This window comes from Monodelphis domestica, chromosome 1 (genome assembly GCF_027887165.1).
Source record: "Monodelphis domestica isolate mMonDom1 chromosome 1, mMonDom1.pri, whole genome shotgun sequence".
NCBI classification, from domain to species: Eukaryota; Metazoa; Chordata; class Mammalia; order Didelphimorphia; family Didelphidae; genus Monodelphis; species Monodelphis domestica.
This window is the reverse complement of record NC_077227.1, coordinates 684,636,422-684,656,956: the sequence shown is the minus strand read 5'-3', so window position 1 is coordinate 684,656,956 and position 20,535 is coordinate 684,636,422. Positions and strand designations below refer to the sequence as shown.

The 20,535-nt window shown below is 35.6% G+C and overlaps 1 protein-coding gene across 3 annotated transcripts in view; it reads left to right on the top strand.

Annotated features, from left to right (window-relative positions):
- Positions 1 to 20,535, top strand: part of CDH8 (cadherin 8) — a 534,859-nt gene that overhangs the window by 442,781 nt on the left and 71,543 nt on the right. For all 3 annotated transcript variants that reach the window (XM_007477092.3, XM_056799241.1, XM_001364059.4), the window contains one exon: positions 4,162 to 4,279. In XM_007477092.3, coding sequence (XP_007477154.1) covers positions 4,162 to 4,279 — 118 coding nt within the window. The remainder of the gene's footprint in view (positions 1 to 4,161; positions 4,280 to 20,535) is intronic.

Here is a 20,535-nt window from a genome sequence, read left to right as displayed (position 1 = left end):
TTCCCTCAATCATACTACCTTAATAACTATAATCAAATCTCTTAAAATCTCAGTGCTCTAGGTAGCCCCCCTAATCAATTCATCCTATCAATAAATCAATAAACATTTATTTAAAGCCTGCTACAAATTAGACACTGAGTTATATGCTGAGGGTCTGAAGACAAAAATAAATATACTATTTTAAACCCATACCTTTAATTTCATATTATTTTAATGTTTTATATTATATTAAATATATAATATTAATATTAATTCTAAAACAGAAGAACAAGGGTAAAACAATCAGGGTTTAGTGACTTGTCCAGGGCCATACCACTTGGAGCTGTCTGAGGCAAAATTTGAAAGCAGGTCCTTCTAATTCCAAGCCTGGTGCTATCTAGCTCCCCTTGAAACTTTAAGGAGTTTCTATTCCAAAGAGGGAAATAAGATGAACAGGTTATAATAAGAGCTAACATTTATGTAGTGCCTCCTACATGCTATAAGCTTTACAAATATCTCACTTCAGACTCCAACAACCCTTGGGGATTAATGCTAACATTTCTTATATTTTAGAGCTAAACTGCAAGAGACAGACAAAGCTAAAGTGATTTTTCCCAATGTCACACAGTTAGTAAGTTTGTGAGGCTGGAATTGAACTCAGGTTTTCTTGTTTTCAGCCTTAGCACTCTATCCATCATTGTCATCTAACTGTCTATCTTAAACATATGCAAAATAAAAACAAAGCAGTTTGGGAAATGAAAAAGGCAAGGTACCAAAAAGTTAAGACAGATAAATTATTTCTGTAGAATGTAATGTGATCTTAGTTTAGAAGGAAGAATACTAAAAGGTAACAATGAGGAGAAACTGGAACCCAAGGATGGAATAGTGAGTCCAAAAAACTTGGATATGGGAGAACACTGTATGTGAGCCCCAGTAAAATAGTTTATTTGGGCTTTGGGCATGAACAAAGGCGAATGATGTATAATTAGACTTTAAAAGGAGTTGAGGGCAAATTGAAAAGGATTATTAAGTGGCAGTAAATATAATGTTATATAAAATGCAAATCTCCCTTCCACATTGAAACTTTCTCCATCATTGTTTCAGTATATCATGGGTAGACATAAGAAATTAAATGGGAATCTCTGGGAAGTTTTGTGGAAGCCAAAGATTGTGTGAGAAAATGAGTAGATAACACAGAAAAAGTTTAGAAACTCAGAAATTAATAAAATATACGTATAGAATGGTATATCAACAAATTTTATCTTATAATGCCATAAACACAAACTTTTTTTAAAGTTAAAATAAGTGAAAGTTTAAAGTTTACAAAAAGAATACAAAAAACTAAAAAGTTTTATGAGGATTTTTCAGATTGTGGGGGCATGTTCCCAGGTTGTGGAAACAATATATGTTTATAACAAATACAAAGAAAATACAGGATTTTTGGAAGATTGTAGAGGGAGATATAATGATCAAAGAGTCTTGAGAATGATAATATCTAGAAGATAGCCCTTGAGTTTAGCTAATACCTTGAGAATATATGTAATCTGATTCCCCAAGAAACTGGGTGATGGAGAGATAGCTCTGACAACACAAATGCCCACTCTCTGTGGAATGTGGCTCTAGTCTTTTGTGCTATCCTGAGTGATTTGTGAAGGACAGAGTTAATGAAAGAGTTTTGAAGAAAAGACTTTCTTCATCTGCTGAGAGACAGAAATTGTGTGGTTCCAAACTAGTCCAAACTTCTGGACTGATTCTAGGGAGAAAGATTTTTTTTTTAATGGAATTAAGCTAGTTACTCATTGTTTTGCTGATTTTTGCCTCATCTACCTGGAGATTTCAGGTAACTTCTCCAAGGATGAGATTGAATTCTTTCCCTTAGTTAAATTGCAATAGCTCGCTTCTATATATTTGGCATTTTTGAAATTTCTTTCTTTCTATGATACTTCCTTGGTTTCATCCTTCCTTTCTTTGTTCCTTTGTTTGTTTCATTGTTTCTATGTTTCTTTGCTTATTTCTTTGTTTCTTTGTCTGTTTCTGCCTTTGCTCCTTCCTCCCTTCCTCCCTTCCTCCCTTCCTCCCTTCCTCCCTTCCTTCCTTCCTCCCTTCCTTCCTTCCTTCCTTCCTTCCTTCCTTCCTTCCTTCCTTCCTTCCTTCCTTCCTTCCTTCTTTCTTTCTTTCTTTCTTTCTTTCTTTCTTTCTTTCTTTCTTTCTTTCTTTCTTTCTTTCTTTCTTTCTTTCTTTCTTTCTTTCTTTCTTTCTTTCTTTCTTTCTTTCTTTCTTTCTTTCTTTCTTTCTTTCTTTCTTTCTTTCTTTCTTTCTTTCTTTCTTTCCTTCTATTTTGTTCTCTTCCTTGGAACTGGTCCCAAAGAAATTATGGAACCACTCATGTCCTTTCTCTAATCAGAAATGAAGAATGTCTCTCTTCTCCAAAATTTTCATATCAACATTTCCCCTTACTCAGATTCAGGCAAGATTATCTCTGCAACAGAATCTTCAAGTATATGAAACCCTAGTCTGTCCCCCTTTGTAGCAAGCTTAGTGGGAGACAGATTTATTAAAGAAGAATTAACAATCTATGTTGATGAATGTGTTTTTCATACTAGAAATTCCTCCCTAATGAAATTACAAGACTTGAGAGCAAATAAATAAATAGCAAAATATATATATATATGTGTGTGTGTGTGTGTGTTTATATTATATATATTTTATATATAATATAATACATTATATATGTTATTCATAACCTCTAGTTACATAGTACTGAAGATATTATTAATATTTTTCTTTGAGGAAACTGAGTGACTTTTTTTGTTCACTTTATTAAAGAAGAATTAACAATCTATGTTGATAAATGTGTTTTTCATACTAGAAATTCCTCCCTAATGAAATTACAGGACTTGGCCACAAATAAATAGAAAAATTTATATATATATGATTATATTATATATTTTATATATAATATGATATATGTTATTCATAACCTCTAGGTACATGAAGATGTTATTAACAATATTTTTCTTTGAAGAAACTGAGTGACTTTTTTTGTTCACTAATTAAAGTCATGTCCAATTCTTTATTACCTTATTTGGGGTTTTCTTGGCTAGGATCCTGGAGTTGTATGTCATTTCCTTCTCCAGCTCATTTCACAGACGACTAACTGAAACAAACAGGGCTAAGTGACTTGCCCAGGGTCACGTAGCTAAGTAAGTGTCCGAAGTCATATTTAAACTCAGGAAGATGAATCTTCTTAACTTCAGACCTGGTCCTCATAAAGTCAGCATCTGAACCCAAATTTATTACCTTCAGATCTACTGTTATTTCCATTAAACCACATATCTGCCTACAGAAGTAAATATAAACAGCAATACTGTAGCTCTCAATCTATATAATAAATTCCATGTTAATTATGTCTTTTAATATCCCAAATGCTATATTATAGGAGTGATTAATACCATGACTATACTAAAAATGAATAACTGAGATCATGCTCTGATATCACCAGAAATACCTTCAGCCCATCTTCCCACAGCTTTCAAATGAAACAAGCACATTCAACCTGTTCCATTTTCAAGTATCTGTATCTATCCAAACAGCTCTCTTCACAGTGGTAATTCCTCTAATCCCTATAATTTATTCATCTCAGGATACACTCCAAAGCATTGTTTGAATTTGTTATCCACTGGCTTTAAAAACAGTATTCATTATTGGGGGGGGGGGGATACATTTCAGTGCTTGGAAAGGCTTTCTGCAGTGATGCTTGTGCCTGGAAACAGCCCCATTCTTTGGCACCAGGATAGAAGCCTGCTGAGCACAGCTCGGTGAGAGTGGCAAGGTTTCCAAATTTCAATTCCTTACCCTCCCAACACCCACACTGAATGCTCTTCTGCCATCCCCAAAGGAGCATGAGATTACATTGCTATTGGGGGCCAACAAATGCTCAAATTGGAAGAAACCTATGTGGAGCTGATTGCTGTTCACGAGCGTTATATTACAGATATTCCAAACCAAAGCAGTTTCAAAATGTAGAAGGTTGAGATCTTCATTCTCAGCAGCTTGTCAAGGCTGTCTTTTCTTTCTTTTTTTTTAATGATGACAAGTCCTGTAGGTCTAGCAAAAATGATTTAGGGCATTTTAGGGAATTGATATCATCTGAAAAGCTGATGGCACTTTTTTATATTACAGGTGATCCAAACAGTCAGCGCCATAGACAAAGATGATCCCAAAACTGGACATTTTTTCCTATATAGCCTTCTTCCTGAAATGGCCAACAACCCAAATTTCACCATCAAAAAAAATGAAGGTAAATATAAAAGCATTAGGAGATGGAGCCAAGACTCATTTTCTCTCGGTGCTGTTTTCGACTATGTTGTTCAGTTGCAACTTAATTCCCATTTTCCCACTCTCCTTGTGCAGTAAGAGCTGGGCTTATCAGTGTAATGGCAAGGTAATTATATCACTTTACCTTTTATCGTATCAGAAGAATAGATAAGAAAAGCCTCTAAAGTAAAAATTTAATTTCCTTCCAGGGAAACCTTCCCCATTTTACTTGAAAGGGTAGGGGGAGGGATCAAACTCCTCTGAAAGTAGAGGAATTTGGGGATATGGATATGCTTCTGTAGGAAGGTCTGGCTTATGGCTCAGAGTTGTTTACTTCTAATTTGATGTTTATCAAGCCTTCAGGGGAAGCCACTTTTAATTTTGCCTAGATTGTGTTTAAGCCTTCAAGATTCTCTTTTGATACCTGAACACAGTATGTCAATGGGCAGGCAAATTCCTGAAGGATATTGTGTTTGTGGTATGTCATAGTTAATACTGACAGTTCTTTTGTGGAGTTTTAACAAATCTTGATAGTCAATTCAGTCCATTTCATTTTTTGTACCAAGTTCAGACAAAATGTGTTATTTAGTGCTTATCTATTGTGTGGGAAGGTCAGAGAGTGTAAAGATTAAAAACAGAAATGATCCAAGCATCCATGTATTTTCCTCTTCTAAGTCACTGCATATTGAATAAGGCTTTGAAAATTTATTTATTTTGGTTTAGATTCCTTCTTAGATCCATGATGTAACCTTTGGGAAATGATTAGTAAGATAAATGTGTGGTCTAAGTCTGCCTATTCTTATTCATTGGATGTTTCCTTAGCTCTTCCTCCACTAAAGTTCTCTAATATCTCAAAGTGGCATGGGGGTGACCCTGGTGAAGGCTATGTCAGGAAACAGGGTAAAAATGTTGGCCCAATGATAGGCTCTGTATCATATAAGCTTCAACCTAGCTAAGTATAGTGAGGATAAACACCAAAACCCTGGCTCCAAAGCAATGGTTGATTGATTATTTTGGCCATCCCAATTTATGCAGACCAACTTCTAAAGCCTTTGACTATCTGTGATCTGCCTTAGTGGAGTAAAGTATTCAGACCAATGGTCTATTGCTGAATTGAAATATTGTTAATAAAGGATTTTGAAAGTTCTGCATGAAATTTATATGCAAAAGCACATACAACAAGTTGCATAATAGAGAGTAGTTTTGATTATTTTGTGTATCTAGTCCTATTTCAAAGAGATAGTATCAATAAATATTTTATTATAACATAAATGAAAATTCCATGAATTTTACCAAATATATCATGACTTTTCCTTTGAACACAATTCTACTTAATTCTCTGAAGGTACTCTTATTAATTTTGATGTATCCTATCAAAAGAAAGGAGACTTATATAAATAGTTATGACTTGTAACTTTACCAGTATAGGGAATGAGAAAAACCCTCCCCCATTTCTTTATCTGAGATAAATTACAGAATGTATAAACCCAATAAATTCAACAAATCCAATTTTCCTACACTATAATTAATAGCAAAGTGTTGATGCAAATCACATGAAGAAGTCTGAGACCCTTTGGACTACTCAACTGGTCAGTACATATCAGTTTGAGGGTTCCAAAGCTAAATCATTTGTATATTGATTGATCTATTTATCAGGTCTGACCAATAATTCTTCTCAATATAAATCTAGTATGAATGGAATTTGAAGTCATATATAAATGAATTTTGTCCCATTTATTTTACTGTACTAAGTTCTAAAGGTGGTCTTGTTGAAAGGAAGGAAGGAATTAGGAAAGGAAGGAAGGAATGAAAGAAGGGAGGGATGAAGAGAGGAGGAAGGAAGGAAGGGAAAAATGAGGGAGAGAAGAAGGAAGGAACCTTTACTAAAGATTTACTATGTACCAGGCACTGTACTAAGCACTGAGGATACAAAACAACATCAAGCAAGCAAAAAAATAAGCATAGTCTTTCCTCTCTAAGAGTTTACATAAGTTGAGATGTAGCGGAAACTTTAGAAAGTATGAATTTGAATTTCAGTCATTGCAATTTACTTATTTCCCTGACAGATGGGTTTTGGGCTCCTAATGAATTTATATTAACAGATGAAGAAATATCACAAGTTCTTGTTACATGTCAGTATGCCATAAATCATCTCTAACCATTTGGTTCAGTAGAGAGTAGAGAACTGAGCTTGATCTCCCAATGACTTCCAGTGTAACCTTTGACAGGTTGCTTACAATCTCTGTACTTTATTATTTTTCTTTTCACTGAAAATTTATTTTTCTTTCCTTGACAGCAATAATTCTGACCTAACCTCACAGGAGTGTTGTGAGCAATAACTGAAAAAAAGTTTTCCAGCATTATGAAGATATAAGTGTTAAAGAGAATAGTAAGATATATATTTAAAACTATTTTCATTAAAAAGCAGTCCACTTATAAAGAAAAGGAATAACTCTAGTGATTTTCAGAATAAATCAGGGAGTTAATGACATACTAACATGATCTTGGCAGAGTTCTCCAGAAATTGTATGCTCCATTTCTCTTTGGCATGACTATTATCTAAAAATTAAATAAAATAAAAATCACATATTGGTGGTTCCATATCCAAAAAACTTGTCGACAAAGAATTCATTTTAACAAGTCTTTATTAGGCACCTACATGTCAATCACTGTACTAGGTATGTGGTATATAAAGGCAAAAATGTAGCAATCTCAAATTCGAATTCTATTGGGAACCAGAAGAATCAATTTTAGTAGAATGGAACACTATCTCACAGAATTAGTCATCATAACAAAGAAACTGGAATTGGGAATTAAAGATCTGGGTTTAAAGCCTGCCTTTGCCACTAATTGTCACTTAATACCTCAAAGAGTTTCAGTTTCCTCAACTTGAAAATGAGAGGATGGAATTAATGATTCCTAAAATCATGTCCAGTTCCAGTTTGCTATAATTCCTGCTTCTCTCCCATATAGAGATTTCCTTTTGAATTTTAAAGGTAGTTGAGACTTAATAAAAAAAGGCAAGGGCCAGAGATGAAATTCCATATTATCTTTCCTCTACTCAGTTTTATGGTGCCAGAAGTAACATTATTTTTGTATAAGTAAAAGATCATTTGTCTTCCAGAAACAGCAGTGCAACCCATTCCTTCTCATCCACATAAAGTTAGAAGTAAAGATCAAAATGCTAGTGAGTCATTAAAAACTTCATTTAACAGCAAACAATCTGAGTATTTCGAGTTTTCACAGTTTGTCTGGGAACGTAGCCAGAAATGTTGGTCCCTCCTTCCAGTTGGGTTAACCTTAAAAAAAGAGAGAGTTTTGCTCACCACATCTTGGCATTTAGGCATCCAGTGCAACCGTGAAAATGGAAGACACCCAACAATTAAATATAACGAGACAGGGAAGATAAATGAACCTTTTACTGAAAGGGTTTGCTTGCAGAAAGTCTGAGTTGTATTGCTTTTTTGGAAACTTGTTCGACTCTAGCCGGTGTTCTGTAGGTAATAGATTTGATTGGAATTGCCAGGAAGCAGTGGACTGTAATGGAAGTTTTCATGATTTCTACTAAGATATTTGAACGATTTATGTAAAAAACTTCCTGATGCATGAGGACTACTTGTGAGAGGTTGGACTAAAAAGTTTTGACTCTAGGAGGTGAGGAACAACAAGTGGCATAAAATATTCACTTACATTTGCAAAGATCACAGGAAAACTAGAGCATCAGATGATGCTGACTTTCTTTTCTTTCTCTTTTCCCATTTTAATCTTGATATCCTCTCTTTGACCCAGCAGACCAACTACTAGGGCATAACTATAATGATCAATTTGCAGAAGGTAGGTTCTAGTTGGAATTTCCTATTCACTTTCTCTTCCATTTTCTTCATATCAGTAGTGATTTATACATTTTTAGAATACAGTTCATTTCCTCTGATCCAGTCATCCTACAGGGTCTCATCATGGCATGGTTGCAACCCTGATTTCTTGAAAATTATGGCAGAAGATCTCAAGCTCCATCAAATCTTACCAAATTGGGAAGGATCTGAGTACAGACCGTGTCACTCAAAGATTAGTTTAGATAAATGCAGAGAGGCTTCTTACTGGACACTTGTGTATGAAATAATTTCAATTATTAATTTTTGGTCTCAGAAACTCATTAAGACCATCATATAAGACATAGAAAAGGCACCACTTGCATACCTGTAGGTAATATCCTCTCTTATGAAAATATGGATCCTTGGAGTAATTAATGCTAAATCATATAATTTACTTTTTGATTTATTACTCAAGTTTGGAAGTTTGATACTCTGTCTCTTTCCTGATATGAAAATCATCTGAATATAGCCCTTTGAGGAAATGAACCATCAAGTGCTCCATTTGTCTCCCTTCATGAACCATTCATTCATTGTCTTCCCATCCTTTACAATATCTCCTTATTGCTTTCATTCTACCCTGTTTTCTTTCTCACTTGGAACTTACTAATTCCATAATGTTCTTTATGAACTTTAAAAGTGACCCAATTTTTCATGAAAACACTTTATGTTCTGCACTAGGTTATTGTGTGATAAAATCTGTCAGATGTGCAAAAGTTATTGTAGATCCAGACACCTAACTGTAGGTTTGGGGGATCTTATTTAGAACATCAAATCTCTGGTTTCTGTTTCATTATTATCAGAAAACAAAGAAAAAAATCTCCTGACAACAAAACAAAATAAATAAAGCAAACAAACCAAAAATGTCCTTGTACTGAGCAGGCTAGATATGTCTGAGTTTAATCTATTAGTCTCCCTTTGAATTTGAATGAGTATTTTCAATTCCCTTCCACAAGCTCTTCTTAGGAACAATGTTCAGAGTCCTGGAAGGCTGAAGGAGGTGGTCTTCCATGTTATTTTTGGACCACAATTAGTCTCTCTCAGATCTTTCTCTTCTCAAAACTGAAAGTTGCTGCCAACCCTTGGACCTGGAGTCCCAAATTCTAATCCAGTCGTCGATGTCCCCTGTGACCTTGCTCTCTCTTCTGTCCAGCTGAATCCTTACTACTCCTCTCCTGTATTCAGGATGCAGGCGTCCAGCCAGACAGAGCCCCTCTCTCTTCGCCTTAAGCCAGATGTGATCCATCAAGGCTTCATTGGACCTGAAAGGCCATCCTGATGATCCAGACAGCAAGGAGGGGGCCACCTGGTAAGCTATTTGTCCTCTTTCAGGCCTCTTAACCTTTGCTGCCGACTCTGCTCTGACTTGGAGCTGGCTGAGTGCTCCTACAAGAGCCCTCCATATCCTGATTGGCCTTTAAATTTCCTTCATCTGAAACACACCAATGGATAAGTTGGGTTTTTCTTTTCCCCTCTCCCTCAGGCTAAAAGTCCTCAAAACACACACACACACACACACACACACACACACACACACACACACACACCCCCCTATATGCACCCAAATCCTTTCATCATACATCTATACCCCAATGCATATATTAGCTATATAGATACATGCAGGAGAATCTGGATATAGATGTGTATGTATCTCTAATAATGGGAATCCCATCCACCCAATGACATTTCCCTCTGAAACTATCACCAAAGCAGAGGATCATGTCCCAAACACAAATCTGCCAATATGGCCATGACCCAAGAGTTATCAAGTTTGGCTGATCCCCAGTCTAGAATATATCTCTCAATTAGAAAAAGCACATCGATTAGACTCCCCCTTGTATCTTCCTTATGGCGTGAGGGCATTCCTGGGTTCTTGAAATTATGCCAGTAGAGTATGGACATTGGCATGCCCTCCTGAGGGATAATTCAGAATACCTACTGAATCTGTTGTCCATGGATCAGCCAACCTATGTGCAGTTGGGACCATCATTGGCCAACTGATCACAAGATGATGATTGGGAGGGGAGAGGATCCTGGAGCAACCCAGGGAGACAGACTTCTGAGGAATGAAGGATTTGTAACCATCAAGAGAGGAGGGATCATGGGCCCTCGTGGCAGCACAGGCTCTTGAAAGCAGAGGATCTAGGAAGAGTTCAGTTCATGTAGAGGAGAAGACAAATGTGGATCCTAAATATGTGGATTCATTATGCACACATGATTAGGAAAGGCCTTCAGTTAGTCATAATTTATTATTTGTGCTTAGAGCAACAGAATGTTGACAAGAAGTCATTTATGTTGCATTTTGTCAACTAATCTGTAATTAAGAGCCAAATACACACTAAGCAAAATAGAAAACAGATATGTCATCATTACCCTATATATTATACAAAGCAAAGGGATAAGGGAGTAGCAGATAGCATAAATGTCTTTGCTTTGGTAGTTTTCTGTCAGACCCTGATATTTTTTTGGCATTTCCACATCTTCTTTCCTTTAGCTTTTTAATCAAAAGGAAAAGGTAGCATTGGAACTGAAGAGCTTCTTCTGTAAATATTCAAAATCCTAAAATGATTGCTTTGGTTAGCCACATTAGGGTTTTTACCATCTTTTTTTTTTCAATGTGTACTGTTAGAGACGATTTAATCCATGGATTACTGACAACAGGGGGATACAGTTTCAATGGTCTGGGCCTAGATTTAGGCATGTGGCTGGCCATAATGCTAATGGAATTGTTCATTGCATCAAAGCTCTCCCTCTTAATTTGTCATCATGATTTACCAGTCTTCTGCTTAGGATATTATTTCAGAGCTTCTCTCTTTTCTGGAAAAAAAAAAAGAGTAGCTATATATATATATATATTTTTTTTTTTTGTCAAAACCATATTTATGGATAGTACCTGCCTGTTCTGCTTTAGCCTTTGGCTCTCTAAGCCTTTTACTTCCAAATCTTCATTTAGAAATGAACATGTATTCCCAGTGAAACCAGTTAGCAGAAGTTTGACAATTTAGTTGGAGACGGTTACTATTTAAACAGTCTTAACTGGACCATTGGGTTTGATGTGCAGTGAGCAGAACGTCCTTTACTGCAATAACAGATTTATTTTTCTAAGGAGTGGGTCGGGGAGAAAAGAATAGATTTTACAATTGGTGGATTTCAGTCATATACAGAGAGTAACTTAGTTAACAGATTCATATGTTAACCTTTAATGTAGAGAAATGTAAAGAAAACATCATCTGTCATTTGAAGCAAAATTTCAGTTAAATTGTTTTGGTTATGTTAATGCTTATCACAATTTGTGATCATTTTATCTTCTTTCACCATGGAAGTCTGGATCTTAGAATGAATCTGAACATATTGTAGTCATGACATTTAGTTATCAATGGCACATCAAATAGAGATGTGACCTGAATAGCAGCATCCCCATGTCACAAGTATGATTGTAAGTGAGCAGCCCAGTGCCTCTCAGCACCCTTTAATAACCGAGGCTAGGGCAAAGAAAGCAAAGTTTTTGACTCTGAGGAGGGGCTCATTTCAATTTCATGAAAGTTTAATAGGACGAGGGATCAAAAACAACCTTAGAAATTAAATCTAGAAGACATTAGGATCACATTCCCTTTGAGATGAAAAATCACAACGTAGCAAGTCATCTTGTTTAATCCATGTCAGAAACATGAACTCTCACCTCTAACCCCCTCCACTTCTCCTGGAAATCCCAAGAGCTTTTTCTGAGATAGCTAGTGCCAGGAAGTTTCTTGCTCCTTGAGGGAACCCATTTCATTTTAGGACAGTTTTAAAATCTTATGAAAGGGGTGTTGGTGTGTGTGTGGGTGTGTTAGAGAGAGAGAGAGAGAGAGAGAGAGAGAGAGAGAGAGAGAGAGAGAGAGTATTTTCCTTAGATTGACCAAAGATTTTCCTTCTTATAAAATTCCTCACCTTTGTTCTTAGTTATAAACCTATGGACAGGCAAAACAAATGCAATTACTCTATTTCATTCCAGCTATTAAAATATTTGAAGTTTGGATTAATGCTCTCCCAATACCCACTCCCGTTTACAACCCCAATCCTCTTCCTTTATAAGTTAAATATTTTAGTTACTTAAAACAATTCTTGTATGACTTAGTTTCAAGTGTCTTTTACCACCATCATCATGCTTCTGAGTATCCTAGTTTAATAATCTATTTCCTTAATTGTGATTCCCATAATTGAAAAGGAAATAAATAATTATCAGTGTTCTGGAATCAAGAATGGAAGTAATCCTGTCTTGGAGGCAGTTAAATGGTTTGATGGATTGAAAGTCAGTACAAAAGAGGGGAAATTCTAGGTTCAAATCTGGACTTTAGACACTTTCCAGCTGTGTGATCCTTGGCAAGTCACTTAACCCCAATTGCCCAGCCCTTATCCCTCTCCTGCCTTGGAACTATAATCAGGAACCATTCTAAGACATAAGATAAAGTTTTAAAAAATAAAAGAAGAAAAGAAAATCATCTCCTATCATCTAGCCTGTGCAGTTCTGTGGTAACTGGGAATCAAGACAGTCTGAAATCATTATCCTATAGCCTTCAAAGTTCCATACAAGGCTCTTGAAAGGAAAATACACACACACATACATATGTATATATATATATATATATATATACACACATATATAAGCTTCTTATTACTGAACAAACTCGAATATTTGTTCATGTACCACTGTAACTCTCGTAGCTGTTTCCTAGAACATTGATTTAGTTGTGTGAAAGAACTTAAAGTTTATCTAATCCAATTCTTTCACTATATAATTGAGGAAATTGAAGTCCAATCATTTAAATGACTTCTTCAAGATCACATAGTGGTAGAGTGAGTCAGGGGGTCCGGAGGGTGAAAGGGGGTAGATCTGAGTCTACTTCCTCTTGACTCACTCATACAACTCTGTGGTATTCTTGCATCCTCAGGGAAGCTAGGCATGGAGTGCCCTCTTTGCACTTTTCAACAAAACAGAATTTTACACATCTTTTCTTTAAAGGATAAAAAATGCCAGTTAATAGTAAAAGATAGAAAAGAAGATACAAGCTAAAACTGAAATTGTTTGGATTATTATGTGGTTATTGTGCTATTTGAGCAAATAAAGCTCAGATTCAGCAGACAACCTTTTAAAGAGGATGAGCTGAGGTTGACTATTTTCAATCTGGCTCATGGGACAAAGAAGTTTCAAGAAAACGGGGGTCTTCTCCATGGTTTTCTTATATATTTATTTAAGAAGTCCTTTTAAAAAATATAGAAAATAGGATTATGCTTTTACTAAAGTAATAATTTGTGATAAAAGACTCAGGTCTAATAAGAAAAATTCATTAAAAAGGGATACAAAAATATTATGTGGTTTAAACTATTTATGTTAAAAGAGTAAGATCTTGGGGAACATGGTTTGGGAACCAGTGGTTTCCAATGTGATTCACCTTACTCATTCTCTCTGTATTCTCTATAGACATATAGAAGAGAGAAAATATTTCTACTTAAGTTTTGAATAAATTTCAGTCTTTCCTCTCCTTGATTATATTATTTCACATTTAGGTAGTTTCAATACTTTCTTCACAAGTGTACTGAAAGGAAGGGTAAACATGCAATAAGATTCCCATTTTGCAGATGAGGAAACTTAAGATATTTAAAGTGACTAGGGTAGTAAGTGGCAGGGCTTGGGAACTTAAGCCCCTATCCTCTTAAATTGATGATTCTTTCTTCAAATCTATGTCGAATTCATATGTCCCTGATGTTTGGATTTCATAGTTCTGTTTATATAAAAGATATGGATAATGATAATATGAATGAGACTGATAAAGCTAATAATGCTGCAAGAAGTTGATCTAAAATATCTTACTCTTCAGAAAGGTATATTGGATAGAATTTCCAATATTAACCCCTGAGGGAAGATGATCTGGGTTCAAGTTCTGAAGTTAAAAAATTCTAGGTGTATGAATATACACAAGTCACTTAACCTGTCAATGCCCAAGACAACTCTCTAAGACTAAAATACAGAAGATTTGTGTCTCTATAGGTGGAAGGATTTGTATATATGAACTCTCAAGGTCTCCCAAATTTGACCATATGAAAAAATCTTGCCTTAACCAAATTCAATTCAGCTATTATTAGGCATCTATTATATTAAATATAGTCATAACTACATCAAACATGAGCAGATAACTTCTAATTTACAGATTGCTTTTAGATTTGCCAAACACTTAAAAAATATAACCTCATTTTATCCTGATAATAATTCTGGTAGGTATGTTTTAAAATTGTATCTTGTTCTGATCCTATGACCACGCCACACCCTCACCTCCAAGTAAGTCTAGTGAGTTTATAAATAATAAAGAAAAAATAGTAGGAAATAAGATTTCACAAAGGAACCTGGAAGTCATGTTCAAACTGTCTCCAATTTCAAAGAATCATAATTTACAAATTGTGTCATATATTTATCAAAATTCATGTCCTTGAAATATGTGTTGTGATCAAGATTTTTGGTCTCATGACATTTAAATCCCAGACAAATTCTAGACCTCCATTGTTCAAGACTAGCCAACCAAAGATGCTGACAACTTTGAGATGATTTGGCTATGTTAATATACTAACACCAAAGCACAGATAGGAATTGCTCTCCCCCCCAAAAAAAACCCTTTAAAATAAGATGCCAAATTTCTGCCCCATTCCCCAGCCTTCTTCTGTCTCCATTGGGTCCATGCTGCCAAGTGTTCCCTACTCTTACCCATGATTACATGAGTTATACTCTCTGCCTGTTCCCCTTCCTATCCTTTTCATAATGTTATCTCCCTTACTCACCATTATATCCTCTATACCCATTCCATTTCCCTCAGCAGCCCTATTTTTTGCCATGTTTATCTCTGCCTTTAAGGGCTTTTGCCCCCATACCCTCTGTGTTTAATTAAAGTGTGATTGCTGCCTAATTTCCCACTGCCAGTTGGAGTCGTTCCTAGTAAATACACAAAGAACCAGGCATGCCAGTTTCCATTTTGTGATTTTGTAATTTCATTAATTATTCATCAGTTCAAAGTGGCAGGCTCTGGGTGCTCAGAGAAGACTAGCATCTCTGGTTGAGGGCAAGTGAGATCTTTTTTCAGGGCAGCTCATTCATTTATAATGTTCACCTGCCACTCAACTTTTACAAGACTCCAAGAAGCTTTAGCATGTTCAGCAGTCATGTCCTGACAAAACCAGATTGAGAATAACCAACAGGCCTTATACTCTTTGGAGAGTTAAAGGTGTGACTACACTAGGCATGGGAAAACTTCCCTGGCAGAATTGGTGTATAAAAATAACGTGTTCCAAAGAGCCATGAAAGAAACTGTGGCAGATGCCATGGAATGCATAGAATTTGGTTGGACATAGAAGATGGCAAGATCATCCATAGCATCCTGAACCAGTCATCCTGACTTTTCACTTACCAGTAGAATTAAATGACTCTGGAAGAGAGGGAGGTTACTAATATTGAACAACTTTGCCTCACTCAAGTCCAAATTATTTGTGAGTCAAGAGAGAAAAGACATTAGTTCAAAATGTTATATCATTACTTAACAGATGAGGAAACTGAGGTTGAGAAAAGCCAAATGACTTGCCTATGGTCATATAGCTTGTGAACATTCAGGGCCAAATTTGAACTCATATCTCTACCACCTACTTCCCAAATAATGTATGCAAATGTTTTTCAAACCTGAAAGCCCTCTAGAAATATATATGTTTTTGTTTTTTTTTGTAGGATTATGTTAGCTTTGGGGAATCCAAATACTGGTCCTGCTTCAAGGAACTTCCATTCTTAAATGGGATTGGGACATAAACAATAATAAATATGAAACAATGATTTTCTGAAATGAAGAGTGAGAAATAGCTTGCAAAGGAAAGAAATCCTATCTATAGGGTCTTGGAGAAATTGCATCTGAGTTATACATTAGAGTAAAGACTTTTCTCCAACAGGCAGAGATAAATGTGGGTGGAGTTGAATTACCCCATCCATGGAAGACAATATGAAAAAAACAGTCAGAAATTAGAGAAATTGGATAAAAAGATAGGGATAAAAAGATAGGGATTATGATTATTATTTCAGTTAAGTCACAATTGTGAGCATAAAGAAGAAAATCATTTGAGATGAGGTTGGAAAAATAAATGGGAGTCAAATTGGGAGGTAGGAGTTGAGTGTTAATCAGTAAACTTTTCATTTTTAAGTACCCACTATTTTTTGGGCACAGTGCCAAGATTTGAAGAGACAAAGAAAAGCTCAGTCTAATATAAGAATCAACATGCAAACATATTTACATATATATACATAGAGACAGAGGGGGAGAGAGAGAGAGAGAGAGAGAGAGAGAGAGAGAGAGAGAGAGAGAGAGAGAGAGAGAGAGAGAGAGAGAGAGAGAGAGAGAGAGGACAAATTGTAAAGTGGTAGCCTCAGAGGGAAGGCACTAAAATTGAGTAGGAAAATTTTCCTTCAGAAGGTGGAATTTTGGCTGAAACTTGAAGGAAGCTAGGGAAGCTAGTAGCTATAGATAAGCAAGAAGGATGTTTCAAGTATGAAGGACAGCCCATGAAAATCTTTAGAGTGAGGGATGAAGTGGGTTCACAAGGAGGCAAAAGAGACCAATGTCACTGGATTGCAGACTGAGTAATATATAAAATTGGGAAGTTAAGAAGAGGCCAGTTTATAAAGGGATTTGAAAACTAAACAGAGAGGGATGATGAGGCTAGATCTATGTGTTAGGAACATCAGTTTGATATCTGAATGAAGGATAGATTGGCGTGGGAAGAAATTTGAGAAAGGCAACCAACCTAAAGACTACTGAAATATTTCAGATATGAAGTGATGAAAGTCAATACAAAAGTGATTGCAGTGTCAGAGGAGAGAAAGAAGAATATATAAGAGATGTTTTGAAGGTAGAAACAATAGGACTTGACCACTGATTGTATGTGAGAGTGTGTTAGAGAGGGTGAGGGGGACAGGACAATATCTAGGTTTGGGCTTTATATTTTTTTTTTCAATTCTTTTCAATTCATGTGGACATTCATATGTTTGAGTCTAACATTAAACTCTTTTGAAAGCTTCTATAATTGTATTTAGTGGGGAAAAGGCTGGATTTGGAGTATTGACCCAGGCATTAACATTCTAACTGTAGTGTTTGGTGGATATGTGACACAGAGCATATCTCTCTGGGTTTCTCAGGCTCATTTTGTTTTGTTTTGCTTTAAGACCCTAGAAGAGAGAAAAAAAATAGACTTATACTATAGTTAACTCACAGGGTTGTTGTGAGAAAATTCTGAATTTCAAATTCCTTTACAAATCTTAGGTGTGATGATGATGATGATGATGATGATGATGATGATGATGGCAATGATGATGATGATAAGTTCTTCTCCTGGAAGTTTCCCATGCAGATATCTAGCAATGATTCATGCTACAGTTTTGGAAATGATAGAATTTTCAGGCTCAGAAATTTCATCCTATAGATCCATCAAACCAATCATTTTACAGGAAAAAAGTTTCCTGTCCACACCTGAGAATAGAAGTTAAGAAACTGATTCTATTTTAATATAATTTATTAAAATTTTTATACATTGATACAATTTTTAATATTCACTTATGACATATTGTGATCTCTATTTTCTCCTTCCACTTTACCTCCCCCCTCCCCAAGATCGCAGGTGATATATGTGCTCTACATGTGTTATCATATAACAAATAATTCTAAGTTCATCATGGTGTGAAAGATGATACATATCACTTACACTGGAGAAAATTTTTTGGAGGAAATAAAGTATATGGTGGTATGTTTCAAAGAAATTAATTCTTCCCTCGGGTATTTTGATAACAAAATATAAATATATGGATAAATATACTCTATTCACTGTACGCATATACTTACCTGGAAAGGTGTTTAAGACCAGATTTTGATTCTAATTTATCTTTGTTGTTATATAATGTGAGAGGGCAGAAAGATTTTATCTTTGCTTGCTCCATTACTGCCTCTTGTTCTCTCTCTTCTACACATAAAGTTTTCTTGTATGTTCCATAACTAAAAAAAAAAAAGCAGGTTAGATATTTGCCCCTTATTTTGAGAGCACTAGCTTTTAAATTATTTTGCTTTTATTTGTAAGTGAGTGTGGTTTCGGAGGAGAAGGGTAGACCTTTGAGATTGTACTTCACTTGTGGCCCTTGATGATATAAAGAAGTGATTATTTTCTCCCAGAACCTAAATTATATATGTATGTATATATGCTAAATGCAATAGCATATATATGTATATTTATTTGAATGAGCATATTAATAATATATTTGTGTGAACATGTATATATGTGAATATATCCATATATCCATATTTCTATTTACTATTTAAAAATTTTTTTTCACAGGAGAAACTAGGTGGCACAGTAGACACAATGTCCTGGAGTCAAGAAGATCTGAATTCAGATCTGACCTCAGACACTAGCTGTGTGACCCTGAGCAAGTCATTTAAACCTTTTTGCCTCAATTTCCTCATATGTAAAATGAGCTGGTGAAGAAAATTGAAATTCACTCCAGCATCATTATCATTTCCCCAAATAGAGTCATGAAGAGTCAGATTGCACTATAAGAATTGAATAAAAACAATTCCACCTCACCCAATTGAATAAGTTCAACTCTTGAGCAGCATACATCTTACTTCTTGCCAGTTCTGCAAGGTACAAATAGCATAAGATTACTTTCTCTTTTTTCTCTGCCCCCCTTTTTTTCCTCTTTTCTTTTTTGATTTTTTTCATCATGAATCCAGATTTGTGATTTTTATCATGTAGGGAACTCCCAGGTTAGGAAATTCTTCCTATCAATTCAGATCAACACATTCTCTTTTATTGTATATTCTGAGAGGCTTATCTAGACTTAGAACTGAGAAGCTGAGACTTGCCCAGGGTTTGTTGGCCAGGATGAATTCGCTTCTCTTTGCTCTGAGCTCAATTGATCCACCCCTCTAGTCCCTACATTCTACTTTTTTCCTTTTTTCATCATGAATATTGCAATTTGTTTTTTTTTCTTTTCCTCTGTATTTCCATAGCCTCTACCATGGTTCAGTCCCTTAAATCTTGCCCTCTACTAGATATTTAAAACATGTTTTTTGAATGGAATTTAACTGGATCTTCCAGAGGTCCTCCTAAGGCCTTCCCTACTCAGATTATCTCCCATCTATTTTTCATTTTTCTTATATTTATACATATTAATGTACATATCATCCTCCTTAGACTGTACGCTTCTTGAGGGCAGGCAATGTTATTGTTTTGTTGTCCTTGTGTTTGTTTTACTTTTCTTTTTCTTTCCCAGGTGCTTAGCATTTTTTCTGGCATATAAATAGGTGCTTAAGAAACATGTGTTGACCCACTGAAAGATAATTTTGTATTATTTAAGCTGGGATAGACTTTTGACCATGGGATATTAAAATATACAATTTTTGTTCTGAAAAGTACCTTTCTTGCCCACCCTCCCCATTGTTTTGAAAATGGGAAAACTTAACAAGTAGGGATGACAAGAACCATTTATTTGAACATGTACATAAAATAACGTCTTAAGGGAAATTGGGTGTTGAGGCAATAATTCGTAAAATTATGTTTTCTGATACCTGAATTAAATGGATATAGGGCATTTCAAATTTAGGTAGAAGGGTGAGTCAATGAATATCCCTGCCCACTGAAGTGCTCAGTTAAGTGACTTGATGATACCTAATTTAGCCTCTTGGGAAAATGACCAAGCAACGCTGCTTACAAAATTGACCAAACTCTGAAGGACAAGAGATGCCTCACTACTACCTAAAAGAAGGCGACAATTTGCAATGAAAATGGCACCAGACTTGAGGTTAGATGCTGTTTTCCCTCGGTGTCCTTAGTCAACTCATTTTATTTCTCTATACCTTATTGGCATAGATTGAGGAAGATAAGCAAGATGAATAGAAAAAAGACTACAATGGAACAAAAAACATATTTAGAATAGAAGGCCCTTTTTCCAAATCCTACTTCTATTACATACAACTTGGGGAGTTGGGGAAATCATTGAATCTCTTTAAGGCTCTATTTCCTCAGTTATAAAATGAGGATGTCAGCTGATAGGCATCTAGGTGATCCACTGGGCCTGGAGTTAGGAAGATATGATTTTGAATTTTGTCCCAAACACTTATTGCAAGACCCCAGGTAACTCATTTAACCTTTACACAGGGTCTGGCATATCATAGGTGTTTAAAAGTCCTTTCCTTTCCTCTCCTTCCTTCCCTCCTTCCCATCTCTACTTCCCTTTTTTTCTTCCTTCCTATCTTCCTATCTTCCTTCCTTCATTCCTTTGTTCATTCATTCAATTGTTCATTCCTTTCTTTCTTTT